Below are 21,250 nucleotides of genomic sequence, written 5' to 3'. Positions count from 1 at the left end.
AGGGCATTTCTGTGTTTTTTTGGAAAGTGAATTCAGAGAAGAGCATTGAAAATTAAGTTTTATCTGTGATAGAAATAGAGAGAAAATGATTATGCGTTGACTGAGTTCTTATAGCAATCATCAACCCAATACTGTCAAGATGACTATAGCCTTTTTTATTCCCTCAAAGAAAACTCACAAGACAATTTGTGAAGACCTTGGACCACAAAATTGTTTCCAACTATTAAGCCGTAATTGGTGTCCATTGAAATAAAGGGTCAGTTGACAAAATATGACATGTAGGGTGACTGTAGAAAAATCCCTATCCATAATTTTATGTGTACCTCTTAAAAAAATCAATTTGATTTATTCCTTTGTCTCTCTGTTTATTTATTTATTCAACTAATATTTTCTGAGGGCCCATGAATGAATCAGGTGCTGGTCTGAGCAATACATTTTGCACAAGAATGTAGCACACCAATGTTTAGAATTTGTGTTAATAAAAAGGAGCTGATGCGGCACTTTCCATTTATTTTTAATTTCATATTTAAGAACCTAATATTTGTAAACAACTTGACCATTTACAAAATATTTTCACTTGTGGGATCTTGATTCAACCTTCCTAACACAAAGAGACAGATAGGAGAGGTATTTTCTCGTTTTTTCAAAATCAAAGCTAACCTAGGTGTTTGGACTCTGTATCCAGCGCTCTTTCCCCCTCTAAACAATACCAGTTTAGTCATATAACGCATATGTATATATTATGTTCAGTCATATAATATATATGTGTATATATTTATCATAATTATATAAATCATTGAGAACCTATAATCATTGCATTCTAGTTAGTAAGCTTCTAGACAGATTATATTTTGGAAGAGAGAACTAATATTTATTGACTCCCTAATATGATCCAGGTGTTTATGTCCACCATCCAATTGAAACCTTGCAACCCTATTAGGTTGGTGTGATTATCCTCAGTTAAAGGTGAAGAGATGGAAGCTAGGGAATGGTGAAACAGCCATGTGCTTTTCATTGCTGCATGTTGGCTTCACTTTACCATTTACCAGAGGAAAGGTACGGCTGCCTTTCAAAGTTTTGGCTCAGTTCTTGACTCACTCCCTTATGTTTTCCTCCTTAATAGAAAGGCACGAAATAGCAACTAAAAGAGTTTATCATCAGCTTGGCCAGTTCATTATCAGTGTTAGGGTGAGGGTCTCTATGGGTGTGTTTTGTAAGAGAATGTAACACTCTTCCTGCCCATTTCTCATCTTTGTCAAGTTAAAAGCCAGTCATTCTATCATCTTCTGCTTCTAAATTAAAAGTGACAATTATTTTTGTTTGCTTCAAAAACTTAACTTTAATCATACAATACTTCATGAGTTTCCTTAGTATCACTGTAAGTTTTATAGCCTGCCTATTTAACAGGGCATACAGTTATTTTCCAGAACGTTATGGTTTGATATACATGCAAGCAAAAATAACGCACCATTTTTAAACATTGGTAATGTGGATTTTTTTCCATAATTGTCATGAATTTTTAAATTTTGTAACTAGTAATAATTCTAGGAATGGAATATGAAGGCGTCATCCATAACACTAGAGAACAATAGGTGCAAATTTGATGACATATGTAAATACCATTGTTTGCAATACACAATGCAATTGGATTACTTTGTTTAAAAAAACAAATTCTACTAACAGCTGTAGGATTTAATCCATTGCATTTTGCTCCTACCCAATTTCCTCCACAAATTGTGATTTCCACGATTAACATTTTCACATCTTTGCTTCTACTGTGTTATCCATCAAAAGTGATTTAAGTGTAAATTGCCACATGACCATTTTAAACACGAGTACGTGGTATTTGGACTAAACCCAAACAAAGATAATAAATTATTAATATTTTCTCTCTGTGGTTAACATTATTTCAATGGAGATTGACTATCTTACTTTCTCTATGGTAATACTGTCTTATGGGGCCAATTCAAATCAATACTGACTTTGATAACCTTAAGCACGTGGCTTCACATTTGATCTGTACATATTTAATACATGTTCACTCTGCCAACAAGATGACTTAATCTATAATGTCGTGGGGAAGAAATAGCACCAAACAGCTGTCAGCTGTAACTCATTCAAGCAATTCTGTGGTCCAGTCAATGCATGAAGGCCTTTCCTAATCTGATGCCTGGGGAGGGAGTTGACCATGAAGGCCAGGATTTGTTACTGGAATAGAATATTTTTGCCTCTTATACCTTCATTTCATGTCCCACTAATTGTGTTTTCCCACCAATTTCTTCATTCTTGTTTAAACAACAAAGCCCTGATAAATGCACTCTTCACAGATGGCATTAGTCTGACTAATTATGATTAAACACAAGTTAAAGCTCTAACCCGGATGGTTTGCAGATGCGTCCCATAAACTTTTAGTTTTTTTCTTGCCCAGTGGAAGAATAACTGATTAGCAAATATCAATTATAGAACTCTGAATAATGGAGACTGTAAGTGACCATAGATATCTTTCTGTTCTTTTAGAAATAAGGATACTGAAGCCCAGAGTAATCAAGAAGCTTAGATCTAGGTCCCAAACCTGGATAGTGAGAAATCTACAAAACGGTAAAATTAGTGAGAGTGAGAACCATGTTGTTACTCACCAGTGTCTGCTTTCCAGGACTCGACACAAGGTCTGGCACACACGTCAGTGCTCCATAAATATTCATTGAATGAATAAATAAACTGGGATTCTTTCCAGGGTGCCAAGTTTGGCAAGATGTTGGTGCTATTTTTATAACAGGGTCATTGTGGCCAAAAGAGCCATGGCCACTCGAGGTATGAAAGTATGACAGCCCTAAAGTTATTCCAAACACCAGTTGCTTAATAAAATGTGAATGCTCACTATGGCAAGATAATGCATCATAATAAATTCTCCTCAGATATACAAAATTTGAAAATTTGCTGTATTCAAGGCACCCCGGCTATATTTACATCTTGCACCAGTACCCAACTTTGAATTTTTGAGCAGCAATTTAGATTTCTAACAAAATATGCAAGAAATGAAATTTCCAAGTTTAGCAGTATTGATGACAACAAAAAATCAGACTTGAATTCATCAGCACCATGTGGCTGTTTTTGCCCGTAGTGTCTATATATATAGATTTCAATCTTTTTTTTCTTCTGCCAAATAGGCTCAATTTCAAGGTTTAAATCCAATATTAATCAAAGATAATACTGAGATACAATTTGATAATTTAAAAATGCTCAATTTTTTGCTGTGCCGTAAATATTTATGAATATTTCAGGTATTCATGGTTAATTTGGCATGTTTCCTTTTACTGTCAAATTCAGTAAAACAGATTTTTATTGAAGCCTGCTGCATGCCAGAAACTTTGCTTCTGGAAATGCTGGGCACAATAAAAAAATAAAACTTTAGAAGTTACAAAATTAATTGAACACAGGACGGGCAGTTCCTTCTATAACATTCCAAAGATATTATTTTCTTGGTGGCTTTTTTTGTTGGTCAATTGTTTATTGTTGATTGCCTATGAAATGGAGCAAAGTGGCCATTAAAAAAAATAAAAGTTAAAGCTAGGCATGATGCTATTTGAGGACGAAGTAAAGACTCAGAAACTCCTAAGCTGTAGCCGTGTAGCTAGCGCCAGTGTCCTCTGTGAACTTGATCATATTACTTCAGCTTTTAACCAAAGTTTGTCTGAGAATTGAATGGCTTTTCTGTCATGTTTCTCACATGGATGCTGAGTGGATTAATAACTGTGTCTAAAATAAATGTGAAGCTGTAATCAGCTGTTCATTAGCTCTTACATTTATGCTCACCTTCCCGCTAAGTTAAACTGAGTCAAATCAATTTAAAGATTTTAAAGATCGGAATAAATTGTGCAATATCATCTGGTCAGCTCACTCAAGGAAGCAAGCTGGTTCCCAGGCAGGGAAATCCAGCCCAAGACTCATAGGCTGAGGTATTGCAGGCAAAAGATCGGGGGTGCTGGGTGTGGGGCGGGCCATGGGTGGCTTAGGTAAAGCGGTGCTAGAGCGCTCTCTCTGTAGTGCCACAAGTGAAGAGCTCATAGTTTTCGTTTATTCACTTTCTTTTTGGATGGAGCAAATGGGGTTTTTATACTGTCACAGAGCATTAGAACCATGACATGTTTTACATTTTTACGTAGTAGATTTCACTGTCCATAATGTTCAATGGTTATCTCTGTTATCTCTGCCTCCCAACCCTGAGATGAGGGAAGGAGAAAACCTCTTTCCACATCACCCACCTGTCTTGTAGCCATGTTCAGAGATAAATAAAACAACCTGAGTATGTTAGAAAGCTGACGATGAAGCTTACATTATTATTCTAAGTGCTAGAATCAAAATGATAATCCACATCTTGATGGTCTTACACAGAGCCTCTTTTACACTCAGAAAAATCTGAGCTTTTATTATTTCTCTTGAACCGTTAAGACAACTGTGACAAAAGTGTCAACTGGTTTGTCTAAAGTCGTTTGCCGAATCCTGTGAGGGACTTGTCTGGAGCCCATCTGTGACCTACAGTTCCTAATTCTGGGTCTCTGGTCTTTCTCCTCTAGACAAGTATTCTCTGCTGGGAACAGTTTTGCCCACCAGGGGACAGTTGGCAATGTCTGAAGATATTTTGGGCTGTCATCGCTGGGGGTGGGGGATGAGAGAGGCTGCTAAGCATTCTACTATGTACGGAACAGCCCCCAAACAACAGACAATTACCAGGCCCCAAATCTCAATGCTGCCAAGTTTAGAAACCCTGCCCCGGAAAAAGGTCCCTCTTCTCTTTTCAGTCTAATCTCAGAGAAGGGAAGCCTGTGAATCAAATGAAGTTTCCAGTCCTAAACATGCTTTTTTTAAAAGTGACATTTCTCTTTTTTCACTGTTTCAAGGGAAAGGGGATTTAATTGGAGCAAATCTATCAATTAAGGACCAAGTGATCAAGACCAATGCAGATGTGAAGGCGTTAACCTACTGTGATCTCCAGTGCATCATCCTCAAAGGACTCTTTGAAGTGCTAGACCTTTACCCAGAATATGCTCACAAATTCATGGAAGACATTCAGCATGACCTCACATACAACCTTCGCGAAGGTCATGAGAGTGATGTAAGTCTCACTTCTAATTAGTGCTGAGACCTAATAACACGGGCCCTGGAGATCATTTATAACAATACAGGCAGACGTCATGACCTCACTTTAAAAGTCTCTGAATATATAAGGTATGATTATTCAGCCACTAGTTAGGCAATTAAATAATTAGCCACAAGTCAAACCTGGAGTTTATTGTCAACATTCTAAGAAAGTATTTTTTATGGATGACTTCTCTTAACTCAGTTTCTTTCTTGTTTATTTTCATGTGTTTAGAAGCAATTTCAATGATATATGACATTTAGCTAGAGATGTGTGATATCTCCAGAATTGAAAGATTTCCAGATAGAATATGTAGTTCAGAGTTTGCTGTGTTTGTAACTCTTGCTTGATATAGATTTTGCTTAAGAACAGTCTTTTTGTTAACCAGTACCCAAAACAGTCTATCTTAAAATGACTAAATATGCATAAAAGGATTCAAGCCAAAGAAAGCATAATGACACTTTATGAAATTATATATTTGCTGCATGTTTCAGCTTATACAAACAGCTTTCCTGTCAAAATATGTACTATACTGCATCCTGTGATTAAGCTGATCGTGAACATGACTACATTAGATGTGTCAGAGGGACAAATGATTTAATAGGAATGATTGTTGAAAGGCAAGCCAGAGCATGCATAGCATTCTGTGACAACAAAAGCCTTGACCTGCTGTCCTGAACTCTATCCGAGATATTTGCAATACTCAATATTTTCCCTAAGGGTTTAAGAAGCAGTTGTTTGGACTAACTCACGTTGTGCAGACATTTTGTTAGTCATTAATATTCTCCACTTTGAAAGGTAGAGAAAGAATCCAAATTTTGTATTACCTCATCTTGGTTGAGGATATCAAATGACGTCAATACTTCGATGGTATGCCATTCTGAAGTTCAAGATTACCAGTTTTGAATGTGTGCCTCTCCCCATTTATGATAGCAAACAGCAAAGGAGGTATCAATATTTCTTGGGAATCTATTTGAGCTAAGCACTCTGCCTATATAAAGCATCTCATTTAGTGCTTCAAATGACTTTTTAAGGTAAGCATCCATCAATTTTTTTGGATGAGAAAACAGATTCAGAATAGTTGAGTAATTTATATGTCATCACACAAACTCGTAGTGGGCAGGGATAGCATATGAGCCGAGGTATCTGTCATTTAAAAATTTATACACTTTCTGGACTGGCCTGGCAGCCCAAGGGTTAAGTTTGCACATTCCGTGTCGGCGGCCCGGGGTTTGCCCATTTGGATCCCGGGTGCAGACAAGGCACCATTTGGCAAGCCATGCTGTGATAGGTGTCCCACATACAAAGTAGAGGAGGATGGGCACAGAAGTTAGCTCAGGGCCAGTCTTCCTCAGCAAAAAGAGGAAGATTGGCAGCAGATGTTAGCTCAGGTCTAATCTCACCCCCCCCAAAAGAAACAAACAAGAAATCTATACACTTTCTATTAGTTCCGTTGTCTCTTCTTCTTGAAGGCAATTTTCGTATCTTCCTATTCAATAGAGAAAATTTTAAAACTACCAGTGTTTTTTGTGATCTCCATGACAGCCTCATGTGACAACTATTTTTGAAGAATGGAGGTGAGTTAGAAGTTGGATGCAACCAAAAAGGAAAAAAGCAATGAGGAAGAGAAAGAAATAGCCAACATTCCTCAGCATGGAAAAGTGGAAAATATTCGTCCTCAATCCCTACTTTCTTTTTATTTGATTACTTTTTAAAGATCTTTATATTTGATCAAATTTTTTATGCTTTTTTTTCTATTTGCTGGAACATCAATCATAGTGATTTTAAAATTCCAGTGTCTGAGTGGGACTATTTTCATTTTCTGTTATTTTTCTCTCCCTTGCTTTTTGGTCATTTGGTTCCCTTTTTTTAGCAGGTGTCATAATTTTGTTTAAATCTAGATATTACTATGAAAAATTGTTCATATTCTTTTCCTCCAAATAGGATAAGATTTTCTTTTGGCAGGCAGATAGAGGACCAGTGAATCATTTCATCCCGTCCATAATTCCTCCTAGGCTTTATCGGGCTGGTTTATTTCAGTTCGCTCTTACTCTAGGGGTGTGGCCCTCAGTCCTAAGACGTGGTTGTTCTGGGATCTCAGATGAAAGCCTTGGATGCTTCCCAAGGCCCCTCCGATTTGGCACGGCTTGAACTCTAGCCTTCATCTCCTCCGCACCACCTGGTGCTGAAATCTCTGCTCTGCCATTTAGCCGCCCAGTTGCTGTTTTCCTCTGCGTTTCCTGGAGCACTCTGTGTGTGTGCTCCAGGGAGGAGCTGGCTAAGGCCTCAAGGGCCACGTTAATGCTGTTACCTCCTCTCTGGAATGTTATCCTGCAAATCCCCGATGGTTTGGTATGCCTGAACTTCATCTTCTGTGTCCTCAGCCAGTAATCTTCCTCCTTTCTAGTCTGTTCTATTCTACCTCACAATGAAATAGAAAATTCCCTCAGGAAAATGCCTGGGTAAATGTGCGGCTCACACTGGCCAGCTTCCCTTTTCCCGGGGATCACAGCCCTTCACGTCTTACCTGAGTCTCTCACTCTCCAATGCTTTCAAACAGTTATTTTACGTATATTGTTCAGATTTATGATTATTTTTTACTGTAGGGTTAGTTCAATATAACCTATGTCATTACGGCTGGAACCAAAAGTATTGCTTCTTTCAGAGGGCTCCTTATGAGCTACATTTTTAAGGGTAAATGAGACCTGAAGCTTACCTCTGAAATCTTTATTGTTTTGTATTTTCTAATCTTTTGTTACTCAAAACTTCTGTTTACATATATATCCAAGATCCTGGGATGCTGTGCTTTCTAGAGGCTGAGTAAATTTGAACTACCCTTCTCCCTAACACCATCCCTTGGGAAAAAGTCTCGTGCTCTTTCTAGGCATATTATGGCTTTTAGGGAAGTTTATATTCCACTGGTAACCTATGATTATGAATTCCTGCTCTCTGCTCTGCAACTCTGCTCTGTTTCAGACCCAAGTGGAACCCGGCCCCTTTCTTTAATTTCCATGCACACACAAACAAAAATATCCAATCACGCAAGGTTTTTTGGTGGTTTGAAGCCTTTGTGGAAGGTTGGGCAATGGGTTCTAAAAGGAGGAATGTCTGCGTAATGAAAATGCAAACAGTATAAATACAACTTGTCTATGTACCCTTCTTCTTAAAAATCACTTGGCCACTCTGCCACGTTGTTCAGCCCTTTATTATTGCTCTCGCCTCTCTCCTCTCCTCTCTTCTGTGCTTTCCCTTCATCCTCAAATTCCCCACTATTTCTCATACGTATTAGCTTAACTCTTCCCTTTGGTTGCCTATGTCTTTGTAATTTTGCCTTCTAGATGTTACCTTTTACCCCAAGTAGCTTATAAACTATCAAGTGACGTAGAGAGCTACCAGAACATCTGATGAAGAGAAACCTGATAGCCAACTCATTTTGAAACAAAGACCCAAAAAGTATTTTAAGAAATAGTTAAAATTAAGAAGGGATATGCATGTAGCAGTAAGCTATGACTCCTAGAACTGCGATAAATTATGTCACTTTAGAATGACAGCTCATCCAATTCCCATAGGAAAATTAAAATGTATAAAATACTTTCTAAGTTTGTGAAAAGGCTAGCTAGTACTGTTTTGACCTCATGCTAATTATGCATTTTATGCACTCAGTGTATTTTCTATATTTGCCCTTATTTATATCTCCTGGATGGCCCCAATAATGGCGTAGATTAATTTAGCTATTTCTGTCTATGCAGATATAAGAAATTAGCTTCACTGCTTCTCGTGGTAAACACTGTAAAATTGATTTTAGCACAAACTCATGTGTTATTGATTGTGAAATTGTTTGCCTTAGCATAAGAATTATGAATTTGTGATAAATAAAATGATTGACAAGTATCTAAAATATCTGTTTTTTAAAATTAATAATACTAATACACTGAAGCTGAGATATTGATATGGCTATACATAAATATCTCATGTGCTTTGCACGTGGTAGACACTGACTCGGTGGTGGTGTTGTGGTTGTGGAGCAATAAAAGGCAATTGTTGTTGAAAAAAGATGATAAATTCTCCAGTTTTACCTTTTTTTTTTTTTAAAGATTGGCACCTGAGCTAACAACTGCTGCCAATCTTTTTTTTTTTTCCCCAAACCCCCCCCGTACACAGCTGTATATCTTAGTTGCACGTCCTTCTAATTGTGGGATGTGGGACGCCGCTCAGCGTGGCCTGATGAGCAGTGCTATGTCCGCGCCCAGAATCCGAACCCTGGGACCCCACAGCGGAGCGCGCGAACTTAACCACTCGGCCACGGAGCCGGCCCCTCCAGTTTTACCTTAATGAGAGGTTTCTCAATGATGAAACCTATTAAATTTTGTATGTGTTGATCACTTCATTTTTTTCTCAATTTTCCATTATTATCATATAGTCTTAGCATAAAAAATAATCTCCCCCTTCAGTCTCCCCACCTCTTTAGTAAAGAGAGGGCTATTTCCCCGGTTTCCTGAGGGTCAGTGGCCTCTAGGTCAAGGTCTTTGAACTCCCCTCTCCAGCATGGCACGAGAGGTTATACCAAAATTCAGAGAAGGTTCCTGAAGCAGAGACATGGGAGCTCTTGAGGAACACCCACATTCAGCAGCTTTTCTTCACTTTTGACATATTCGATGATTCTTGGGTAGTTTATGGTGCTGACCCATAGCAGCTCAAAACCTCAGCATTCATCGTAATATCCCAATTCCTCCACACCAACACACACACTCTCTCTATACCAAGCACCATGCTTAAGCAGTGTAGTTACAAAACTATATGCTTCAGAGTCTTAGCCCTCAAGTGAAACAAATACATATATAAACATAATTCACTGCAAAAGTTCCAGAGGGGTCATATGCATTAGTTAATGCAGATATAAATAAACATAATTGAATGTAAAAGTTTCGTGCTAATGGAAGAGTCAGCGTTGTGGGGGTTGCATGCGTGTGTGTGTGTGTGTGTGTGTATGGTAGGTGCTGAGACGTATCCATTTGACCATGACCAATGAGAAGTGATATACTAGTTCTCCCTGCCTCTGTTCTTGTTCCCCAACCATCTTCTCTCCTCAAGGCTACAGGAGCAATCTTTTCAAAATATATATTAGATATGCCATTCTGTTGCTTAAAATATTTCAATGGATCTTCCATGAACTCTTAATAAAATCTAGATTTCTTACCATAGCTTTCAAGATCCTATGCATTCCAACCCCTGGCTGCCTTACAAACTCATCTGATGCCATCTTGCACCCAGCACTCCAGCAAACTGGCCTGCTTTCCCTTCCTTACATGGGCCAGGCTCCTGCCTGCCTTTTAGGCCTCAGGGCCTTTGCATGGCTCTTCTTTCTTCCTGCAGTGCTATTCCTCTGGCCTTAACTGACCACCTGCTCTGGAGTTTGCCTCTCCCAGTTATCCTCTGTCACATCACCTTGTTTATCTTTTTCATGGTAGTTAGCAACATCTGAAGTTACTTAATATGTATATTTTCTTTTTCATGGTCAGTTTCTCCTACCAGAATGTCTGCTTTGTGAAGGCTTTATCTTATTCTATGCTATATCCTCAGTATCTATGTCAGGGCCTAGTGTAGGATCCACATTTAACATATACTTGAAGCTTGAATGAGTGAATGTCAAAAAGGGACCTGGAACCTACGTGAAATTTTGAGAAAATGAACAAAGTCCTGAAGACAGCAGCCTATGTAGCCAGTAAATGGAGTCTAAAATGAAAAGTAAAGGGAATTTAGAATTATATTTCTTAGAAGTAACAAAGCCAGAGAGTGTCGACAGTAGAATTTGAAAGAGAAGCTAAATTGAAAAACAGCTATTTTTCACTTCTCCTACGTTCGGGACAAGAGGTTTTCAAAAGCTGTAGCAGGAATTTAAACTGAATAATAGAGAAGAAAAAAAAAACCCACCTCGCAATATAGGTAATGTAGTCCTCCAGGCGGTTTGGTTTAGCAGGTTGTGTTAATGAAAAAGGATCTGCCTTCAACTCTAAGCTCACGCACACGTTTTCCATAGAAATAGATGCACCATTACAACACTAATACCCCCAGAAAGCAGAGAATCAGTACTGTTAACTGTTAAATCATTCTGAACAGTTGTTACTCACCTCACTTTTATTGCCCGGAGCATGAGGCCACAAACTTTCTAGATGAAATGAATTTACATGTGGAAAATTCCAGGGTCTAGTAGAGCAGCTTATCTGTGGTTATGAAATACTTCGTCAAAGTGTAATAGCTCTGTTGCCCTTAGTGATAAACTGTGAGGTATAGGGTCTGTAAAGATGGTCTGTATGATGGAATCTCATCATGTATTTCTCATGTTCCTTAATCAGCATTAGCCTCAGTGGTATCTAAATGTGAACTTGTATTTCCCATCCGGGTCTGGACCCCATGTCTTTTTTTTTTTTTTTTTTTGAGGAAGATTAGCCCTGAGCTAACTACCGCCAGTCCTCCTATTTTTGCTGAGAAAGACTGGCCCTGAGCTAACATCCATGCCCATCTTCCTCTACTTTATAAGTGGGATGCCTGCCACAGCATGGCTTTTGCCAAGCCGTGCCATGTCCGCACCCGGGATCTGAACCAGCGAACGCTGGGCCGCCGAGAAGCGGAACGTCCAAACTTAACCGCTGTGCCACCAGGCCAGCCCCCTGTACCCCACGTCTTTAATGTGCAAAGGTGAATCTTTATTTACAGTTTTCTATTTTCAGAAGGCAGCACCTATCTCAAATGCAAATATCATTGGAGAAAGCGTCTAATTCCCATGCCCCATGGAGTTGTGTCCACTTGGACCTCTTGGCAATGGAGAATTTCTTGTGTAATTAAACTGTACTGTATGCATGAGATTCAACTCCATGCTTCCTCCTTTAGATAAAAAGAAACCTGAATAGATCTTTCAAGCGAAGTCTGTCATTTGCCAGCATCTCTTTCCTCCTATGTGACCACATTACAATTTAATTCAAGATTGTACTGAAAAGGGAGTTATTTCCAAAAGAGGGACTTGGTTTAAATTTCATCCCCATTTCAGTCTGAAATAAGATTGGGCTGCTTGGAAGCAATTTTCTTAAAAATGATTTACCAAATAGTAATAATTTTAAAAATTGTATCTGACAGCCCAGATACTTAGCTCTTCAAGAGTAGCCTGTGTGTAGGTGTGCGTCTACTAGAGCCTTGTGTCATAGGAGAACATATTAATTCTGCACTTTTCTGAGATAAATGTTCTTAGCAAATTGCACATTGAAAGATGCACAGGTCACTTTAGCACGGCAGCTTTCCTTGCCATCCCAGGACCAACAGGTGTTTTGTTTATTAGTTGTGTATTTTCAAACACTCTCCCTTAGGGAGCAAGAACCCTTCCCTGAAATATCTTGTAGTGAACTGTTCTACCCACTGTTCACTTTCATGGTGCTTAAGACCCTGTCAGCTAGGATAGGAAAAGCTCAGTAAGTAATGACCTGGAAAGTTCACTTGCATCCGGGATATATTTTATGTTCTGAAACTCTTCTCCTATTGGGGTCTTTCAGTGGATTCAGAAGTCGTGGCCAACATAGTGCCTTGAAGGAAGAGATTGTGTTTCACTTAGTGTCCCCAGAACCTAATGTTGTGTTTATGCTCATGGCATTGAGTAAATGGAGACTGCTGTTGAGTTTCTTGCATTATTGTCATGTCGGACTTACTCTGACTGCAGCAAAATGACCCTCACTGCCCTCTTCTCTTCTAAGTGATTGCCTATGCTTCCTGCTTCATTCCCTCCATTATCAATCTTGTTCCCATCTTCTTCTCCCTTAAAGAAGATCTCAGGGAGCACTAGACTCTAAGTGTACACTCCCCTGTAATCCTGAAGTTCTCTTTCTCCTGCCTGGTCCACTACCTCAGAGAGATGAAGGCGTTATACTCCTAAAAAGAAAAGAGGTATGCTCATCTCTTTTCAGACTAGACTGATTCTTTTTAAAATTTTTATTTTAAGACAGAGCTAGTGTGGGACATTGGCAAAAGGGCCAGCCTGAGAATTCTGTTAAGTTTTGGGGCATTCAGAATGAGCACATTGACTGTAGGAAATAGAAATCCAACTCAAATATAGCAGTGGAGGCAGAGGAAATTTATTGTAAGGATTCCAAGTATCTAATGGGATTAAATAAAACACAAACACACACAAAACATACACACACACAAAAACATGCACACCTGGATCTCAGGAATTCTTATAATCAGGTTCTCAAGCTCTCTTAGAATGTTCTCTCCATTTCTTACTTTTCCTTTTCTCTCCATTCTTCTCTCCTTCAGTAGACTTGTGGTCTTTCTTTCCTTATACAAATGTCAGGAAATAGCCAGAGATCCTCAATTCAAAGGACAGCAGATTAAGCTAGACTCTCTTCATTGTTCTAGATTCCTGTAGAAAGACTGAGTGGTTCAGCTTAAGTCAAGTCCCTATCCAGGTTTCATCAATTATTTTTGTGCGTGTGTATGTGTGTGCGGTGGGAGTCAAGGATGGAGGGAGTCCACATTGTAGTAACACAGTGGTTTCCAGGGCAGCTCAGTGGACTGAGGAGTTGTGATAAGAGACAGGATCCTGAGAAGAGGTGGGTGGTTAGAGGTAGTTATTGGACAAATGAAGCAAGGCCCGTGAACGTGTGAACTGTTGGTAATCACATCATTGTAAGTTGCACAATCATATCTCAGCAACATTTTCTTTGACACCAAATCCATTTAAATATATATTAAAAATAAAAACACATAAAATAGAGAACACACAAAAAGCTTAAAACCACCCAGAATGGGTTCATGTTTCATCTCCTCTGGATTCTCTCCTGTGTAGGCTTTGTCAACCAAATAGCATGAGGCATATCCTGCAAAGAGATCAGCCATATTTTGATGATGTCTAGGGTATTTCAGCTTGTGTTTGCAGGTTGAACAGTGAGCAGTTCGATTTTTAAGCTCCTTACGGGGGAGAGGGTGTTAACTGGCTTGGGAAAGTCAGAGAATAAAAAAGGCCACCTGCCATCCCGTAAACAAAACAAAAAAGTCTTTTCTTTCTCTGCTTCCCTGGTTGCTTCCATCTTGCAGGGAACAACAGATGTTCAGCCTGAAATAAAAAGCATCAGATTTGCATATGCACACATATACACACAAATGGGCAGGGCTCAATTTATGTGCATTCCTTGAGAATGAAAAACTACCTGGGCTACATCCACCAAGAATAGTCTCCTGTGCCCCACAGTTACTTGGGGGACCAGGGTCCTCCATTCCACACTGCATTCTCGATTGTCGTGTAAGCCTTAGAAGCACAGAGCTTGCCCTCTTTAAGTTCTCCAGCCCGGGGTGGCAGAGTCCTGCCCTCCTAACAAAGGCTCTAGGAAATGAAGATGATGTTGATGCAGCTGATGGCACAGCAGCTCCCCTGAGCCAAACTGTATGCTAAGCACTTTACACACGTGAACTTTTTTTATTCTCACAACAACCATGGAGATAAGTTAAGTTCATGTACTAGACATGAAGACTAGTTAAGGATGAAGGAAGTCCAGGGTCCCTCAACAAGGAAGAAAGAGGGGTCAGGAACTGCAACTTCAATCCCAAACCATCCGAATCTAAAACCCAATTGAAACAGTGTAAGTTTGTCCATCAAAACAGAGTTAATTCATGCTCTGTCCCTTGATCCTATGAACGCTGAATGCCAGCTACATTGCAGGTTCCTGGAGCATTCACAGGAAATGTGTTTCCACAGGAAAATGTCTCATATGCCAAAGACAAGTAAAAAACGAACCACATAATTTTTTGATAATTCATCAAGCTTACACTTTTGATTTGTGCACTTTCTTCTGTATGTTATACTATGGTGAGAAAGTTTTTCAAAAATGAATCATAAGAATTAACCAAGTTAAAAGTGGAGAACTCAGTTGTATACATATAAATTCCTTGACAGCAATAACTATATTTTATTCATCTTTGTAATCCTTTTCCAAGTGAAATTGCTGGCACAAAGTATGTGCTTGATGAATGCTTATTGGAATTTAGTTCATTTATTTTTGTAGAGATACGTATTTCCAGATCCACAGAATAATCGACTCTTACAACTGGAAAGGGCCTTGTGTAACATCTAATAAAACTTGGTTTTTCTTTCAATTGCAAGTGGCTTCAGGAGGGGGGAGAAAGAAAATTTATTCACTCACAGAACTAAAATTCCAGTCATTGATTAGCTATATAACTTAAGTGAATTATATACCTAAATGAGTTAGAATATTCCCTTTGCACAAAGAGGACTTTCGCTTTTGGATAAAATCTTTCATTGACCATACTAAGCATGTGTTTCAAATAAGATTCAATCAAAAAATCAGAGTGTATCTCATTTGGTTTTAATTTCTCTTGTCAACTGGATATTTAGCAGCACATCTACTGAGGAGGAAACGATGCTAATATTTATTAAGTATGTATTATGAGTAAGGCAATGGGTTTACATTACTTCATGTAGTTTAATTTTAATCTTTGCATCACCCCTGAGAGCTGGGATTACGTTTTTGCTTTACAGATGAAGGAACTGAGCTATAGAATCAGTGAAAGAGTCAGACAGTGTAAAACCAAGTCCAATTCTGGTATTCTGAATCCTGGGACATTTGACCACTAAAGCCCTCTTCCACAAATCAAAACACAATTCTCCTAAGGGGGGGCTGGTCTCCTTCAGACATCCTGACCTACAGCAGAAGCTATACTGAATTTCCAGAGTAACGTTCACTTTAATCTTCTTAACCTTAATGCTCTTACTTGTCACGTCTCATCAAAAACCCCACTGTACCTAAAGATTTCAGGAAGGACATCTCATTACCAAAAGGACAAGTAAGACAGCAGGACTATTCTAGCCTGTGTCCTCTCTACTGGGTTTTGCGCTTTTATTTGCTCGTAAATCCATCCATTTATTAAATAACCCTGTGGCCGTAGACTGGCTCTAGGAGAATTTCTTCCCATTCAAGTATGTGCTTTTCAGGCTGCTATACACATCATTGTTCTTCATCCTTCCCTCGCTCCAAATTCAAGAGTAAATTTGTGAAATCTCCACTCCAGCATCATTTCAAATGTGCAAATAATATTTCAATTTCTTTCCAGACTCAGTTTTATACTTGGAAGAAGCTGGAGGCCTTCTTATTCATTGAAATAAATAAAAATCTCATTGGAGTGTGAACATATCACATTTGCCAATAAATAACACATCTTCAGTGCTTCCTGAACATGCACACACACTCATCCATGTACGTACAGTTATGTAGAGGAATTGAGAGTGTACGCGAAAGAAGCAATATTTTTAACTTAGAGTTTTGTTCACATTTCTCAATCAGTCTGCAAATATTTTACCTGTGGATATGTTAGGAGTTTTTAAAATTTTATTTTTTTTTTCGAGAATTCGATCTCCTGGGACTTGTTAGAATATTCCTGAAGTTTTTCTGCAGTAAATATTTCACTCTTTGACATGTGCAAGTCTGCTAATATTTCACAGGTCATCCTTGGACATGTGCGACATTTCTTCTCACTAATCCCATAATTCTTGCCTCTAATCCCAAACCGAGACTCAACTGTTACATATAAAGTCAATGGGTGGTATGACTGAAACTGTTGTAAATGAGCTAAGTTCGCGGAAATTAAACTAAAATTAAAAACAAACTACAAAATCCCGGGATAAACATCTTTAATGGTGCTTTTCCTGTGAAGTTCCCCAAAAGGGTATAGACAGCAGATCCTATGACGTATGGCCGAGACAGTCTGCATACACCGCCGCGCAGACCGTGCTTAGGGGGCAGATCTGGAGACCTCTGGTTTCATCAAATTTGAAGCCACTATTTGCTCACTATTTAAGCCCAGCATTCTGGGATGCCAAAAGAGCGGTGGCTTTGACTGGAGGAAACAGCTGCCAAGTAGTCAGAAATATGAAGCAAACAAGATACAAGTTAGGGAGGATATTGAAGTACCTCGAAATTATCAATTGGAAGGCCAGCATGCTGTAATAATGACAATTCCATAAGGGCAGAGGGACGCGGGAGATGCAGTTTTGTCAAATGAATTGGGATTTAAAGGATTTGGTTTCCGTGTCATTGAGAAAAATGATTAAGGAAAATTCTGAGATGAACATCTGCAAGATGCTAAGCTTTTAGTGATGTGGTAATCCCACTTATATCTTCCATCCTGAAGATTAAGGTCTTTAAAAGCAGAGCATATGGTGACCAATCTGTGTCACTGCATTTTGCCAGCATTCATAAACAGCCTCAAGTCTGACTAGTGCTAACAAAGCATATTTATATTCTGGGTTATACAGTTTACATTTTTTCTTTGAGGCTGTTAGTCACCCTTCTACCTTGATAGTACAAAATGGTAGCATCATATATGAAAAAAATCCAAAACACCCAAACAGGATTCTGTCAAAAAAAGCAGTGAATGCTGGGTAGTAGACTCAATGCACATAGGAGTTGTATGACTTGGAACAAGCTGCTTACCCACAGTGGGCCTCCGGTTCCTCATCTCTGGCCTAGGTGATCACTAAGAAATTGTCTGGTTGGGTCAGGCTGAATGCAGTAATGGCCAACCCCAAGTCTCAGTGACTTAACACAATAAGTAGAATAAAAGACTTCTGAGTTCTGACTCATTCATCTCACAGTGTACACGTGGTAGCTTTTCATTTGGTGATTTGAGGACCCAGCCTTCCTCTGTTTGGTGGCACCGTCATCACCTAGGCCTCAGAGTCCTCTGGAACTCAAAGTCCTCCACTAGATACTTCATACCTGACCAGCCAACCAGCTGAGAGAGAGAATGTAGAGGCTCTCCCTGCATCCCTCAGGGGCCACACCTAGAAATGGCATAGATCTCTTCTGTTCGCATTCTGTTGGCCAGAATTCGTCATCTGGTTCAGCCTAAGTGCAAGCAGGCTGGGAAATCTCATCAAGCTGTGTCTAAAAGGATGCAACTGGTGAACAACCAACCAGTCTGAGCCACAGGCCCTTCTAGCATTACCTTTCCAGTATTTTTTAATTCCAGTTTAAGAAAGCTTTTAAACACTGAGAAAGGTGCAGAGCCAAGTTAAATTATTTGTTGTTGCTCCGTGTGTGTGTTTTATTATTGTTTTAGTTTTGCCTTTAAATGAGAATATGTTCTTCAGGAAACACAGAATTGGCACACACACCATCGTGTTTAGTATTTTGAAGAAAATATGAGGGAGGAGTGGCCAATGGATGCAGCTTGCTGGATATATGAGTGTGCCATCATTTTAAGAAAGCCTGGCCTATAAGAATATGAATCTACAGAATTCGTTAATAAATAGGAAGGTGTTCACACCTTAAAATATTTCTTCAATTTTTCTAAGCAGTTTACCACAGAGTCACTTTAATGGTGTTTCTCCGAGTGAAAATAAATGTTTGTTTAGGAATTCTGAATAAATTCTCATAAAGGGGAGAGTGAGAGGAGGGGCAGAGGCTTCAAGGCAATGTTAGAGAGCCAGTGCCAAGGAGAACTCACACCTCCTGAAGATGTAATGGAAATTAATGGGGAAACTAGGACTTCCTCTGTGGGACTCCACGTGCCTTATTTTGGAAGCACCCTTATTACCTAAAAGGTGGCGCCTACACAGTTCAACTAAGGCCGGAACTGTTCCTTCAAAGAATCCAACTTTGCTGGTTTCCTGCAATCCCCAAAGAAACAACTTAACAAGCACAGTTTGATCCGGGAGATTGGAAACTTGAAAGACCAGAATTGGTTTGCACAGATTTGTGTAAATAGTTATGAAAGAATCATCCTTCCAATAGAGTCACTTGTACATATTTTGCAGTCATGGAAATAATAGCCTTAAAACTTGGAGAGAAAAGTTTGTTCTGAAGAGAATTATATGCATCCATTTGATGCGTGTAACTAAAAGAATGATGTCTTTGTGTGATGCTATAAATAACTGAGTTAGATAGTTCTGTAAATTCAGAAGGACCCCACTAAAAGAAGTTGCACCCATTCTAAATGGAAATGCCTTATTCACTATTCACATTTTTATGAAGAAGACTTCCTCAATGAATATCACTGTGACTTTCCCCAAACTTGGAAATGGCCACTTTGTCACTAGGTTGCCATGTGATAACTCTCAAAGCTTGTCCACATAGCTTAACTTCAGGAAAAGAGTCATTGCCTCACCTCTCCTCACAAACCCCTCCCTTAAATTTCTCACTATTTGTTTTTAAAGGTTAAGGAAAAGTCTATCCTATGATGAAAACTCACATGCAAAAATATAAATTTACATGAGAAAAGAAATAGAAAATACACACTGCTGTATAAATAATTGGAGAATGATTTTTTTCCCCCAAAGGAAGCACGTTTTGGGTGAGAACATTATTAGGAAAGAGACTCAGAGAAGGAAATGAGATATATCAGATATATTTTATCTGTGACAATTTTTGTTCTGGAAGCTTTCTGGATTACCACTGGAGGAGCAAAAATACCCAATCAGACAAGTTTCTTCCTAAATTTCAGTGGCTTGTAATCCTATTGTGAATCCTCACAAAGACTTGCTTTTAGGCAGCGTATAATTTGTCAGTAATATCTTCCTTACGGTGCCCCACACATCACCTGTGAGTCCAACGAAACTGTAACATAGGAAGCTTGGCCTCACATCTACTAACTGTGAGACTGTCTTCCTCCCTTAGAAAATGTCAAATATTTGGTCAAAGGGTGAATGCTATGATGAACAATATTCTTCATGCTAAAGTTTCAAAGATATCTTTAATTTAAAAATGCATGCATGTCGTCGTGTAGAAGCTGCCTATGACCCCACTATCAAAGTCCTATATGGGGCCTCGTCTTATTTTCTGTGGCTAAGTGAGCTTAACCGAGGCACGGTGCTTCAAATAAGCAAACTAGCTCATTTCAGTTTGCTGGTTCAAACACTGTCTACAACATATAGGGCCGTTCAACTTTTTTGTTACAGTGTAAAATTGACAATGGGCTTCCTGGGCAGCAAATTAGGCATTTCGCATTAGCTTTAAAAGGGCCATCGGGAGTTGTGATGCTCAAACTTCTCACATTAAATCGAGCATCTTTCTTCACCGACCTGGTTTGGAACCAAAGTACTCAGCATGTACCTTGAAAATCTTATGAAATCAGCTATTGTGTTTCCTTACAATTACATAGTAGCTGATTTTACTGGGCTAACCAGGAGCCATTGTACCCTAATCAGAAGCGGGTCATTGGGGGGCATGGGATCGCAGCTCAATATAATGAGTTTAAACTGTGTAAATTCTTTTAGCACTGATTAGCCTGCTGAACTCCAGAATCATTGGTTTGGCACATAGCTCCTTAAGCCTGAAATCTTTAAAACTGTATGTTGTTGTTGAGAGACTTCTGGTTAGTTTTCTTCACATAAAGGTGTGTATTTTCCTTTCTAAAATGGTATGAACCGCATGTTAGTAAATAACGCTCTCTCCCTCAAAATCATCCTGCATTTTCCAAGTTTTCAAATGAGTATTAAGGGATTCCTTAGGGTTTTCTTTTAATTCCAGAGACTTGTAGTTTAGGCATTTGAATTCAGAAATGGGAAGTTAAAGTTGTTCTTGAGTTAATTTGTATATATTTGCAATGTCTTTTTGATCGTATTCATAGGCATGGACAATTTGAAAATGCCTTATTTTATTAGTTTGTGGAAAGTATTCCACTTAGTATTGTGTAAATAAAAGTTGTGTTTTTATGGCCCTTCTGCTAGGAGAACAATTTGAGGAAAACTCATATTTAAAACCTTTATGGCCTCTTTGTTAAGGAGTCCTACATATATTTTAGTTTCAAGCTGTACAAACCTATCTGTGTGCATGTTTAGTATCCATGACCTAGCTAATAAAACCCCATTCCCCACCAGCCCAATTCAAAGAAAACGTTTCTTCATAATCACTATGTCAATAGTAATATATTTAACACTTATTAACGTGAATTACTCTTTATGCCAGACACTGGACCAAGTATTCAACCAATGCAACGATGTGAGGATTTTTTTCACCATAAATTCTATGTGAGAATTCCTTGTGGATAATTAAGTTGAGATGATGAGACTTACACTGCCCTAAGGGCTCCATCCGAATGCTTTCTCTGCCTGGA

General features: G+C 38.9%; 1 protein-coding gene across 2 annotated transcripts in view; it reads left to right on the top strand.

The window, feature by feature from the left end:
* Nucleotides 1-21,250, top strand: part of KCNH8 (potassium voltage-gated channel subfamily H member 8) — a 337,559-nt gene that overhangs the window by 275,752 nt on the left and 40,557 nt on the right. For both annotated transcript variants that reach the window (XM_070577513.1, XM_008519807.2), the window contains one exon: nt 4,899-5,113. In XM_070577513.1, the coding sequence (XP_070433614.1) occupies nt 4,899-5,113 (215 nt within the window). The remainder of the gene's footprint in view (nt 1-4,898; nt 5,114-21,250) is intronic.

Source organism: Equus przewalskii, chromosome 15 (assembly GCF_037783145.1).
Source record: "Equus przewalskii isolate Varuska chromosome 15, EquPr2, whole genome shotgun sequence".
Taxonomy (NCBI): domain Eukaryota; kingdom Metazoa; phylum Chordata; class Mammalia; order Perissodactyla; family Equidae; genus Equus; species Equus przewalskii.
Note: the sequence above shows the minus strand (reverse complement) of the source record. Positions and strands in the feature narration are given on the sequence as shown.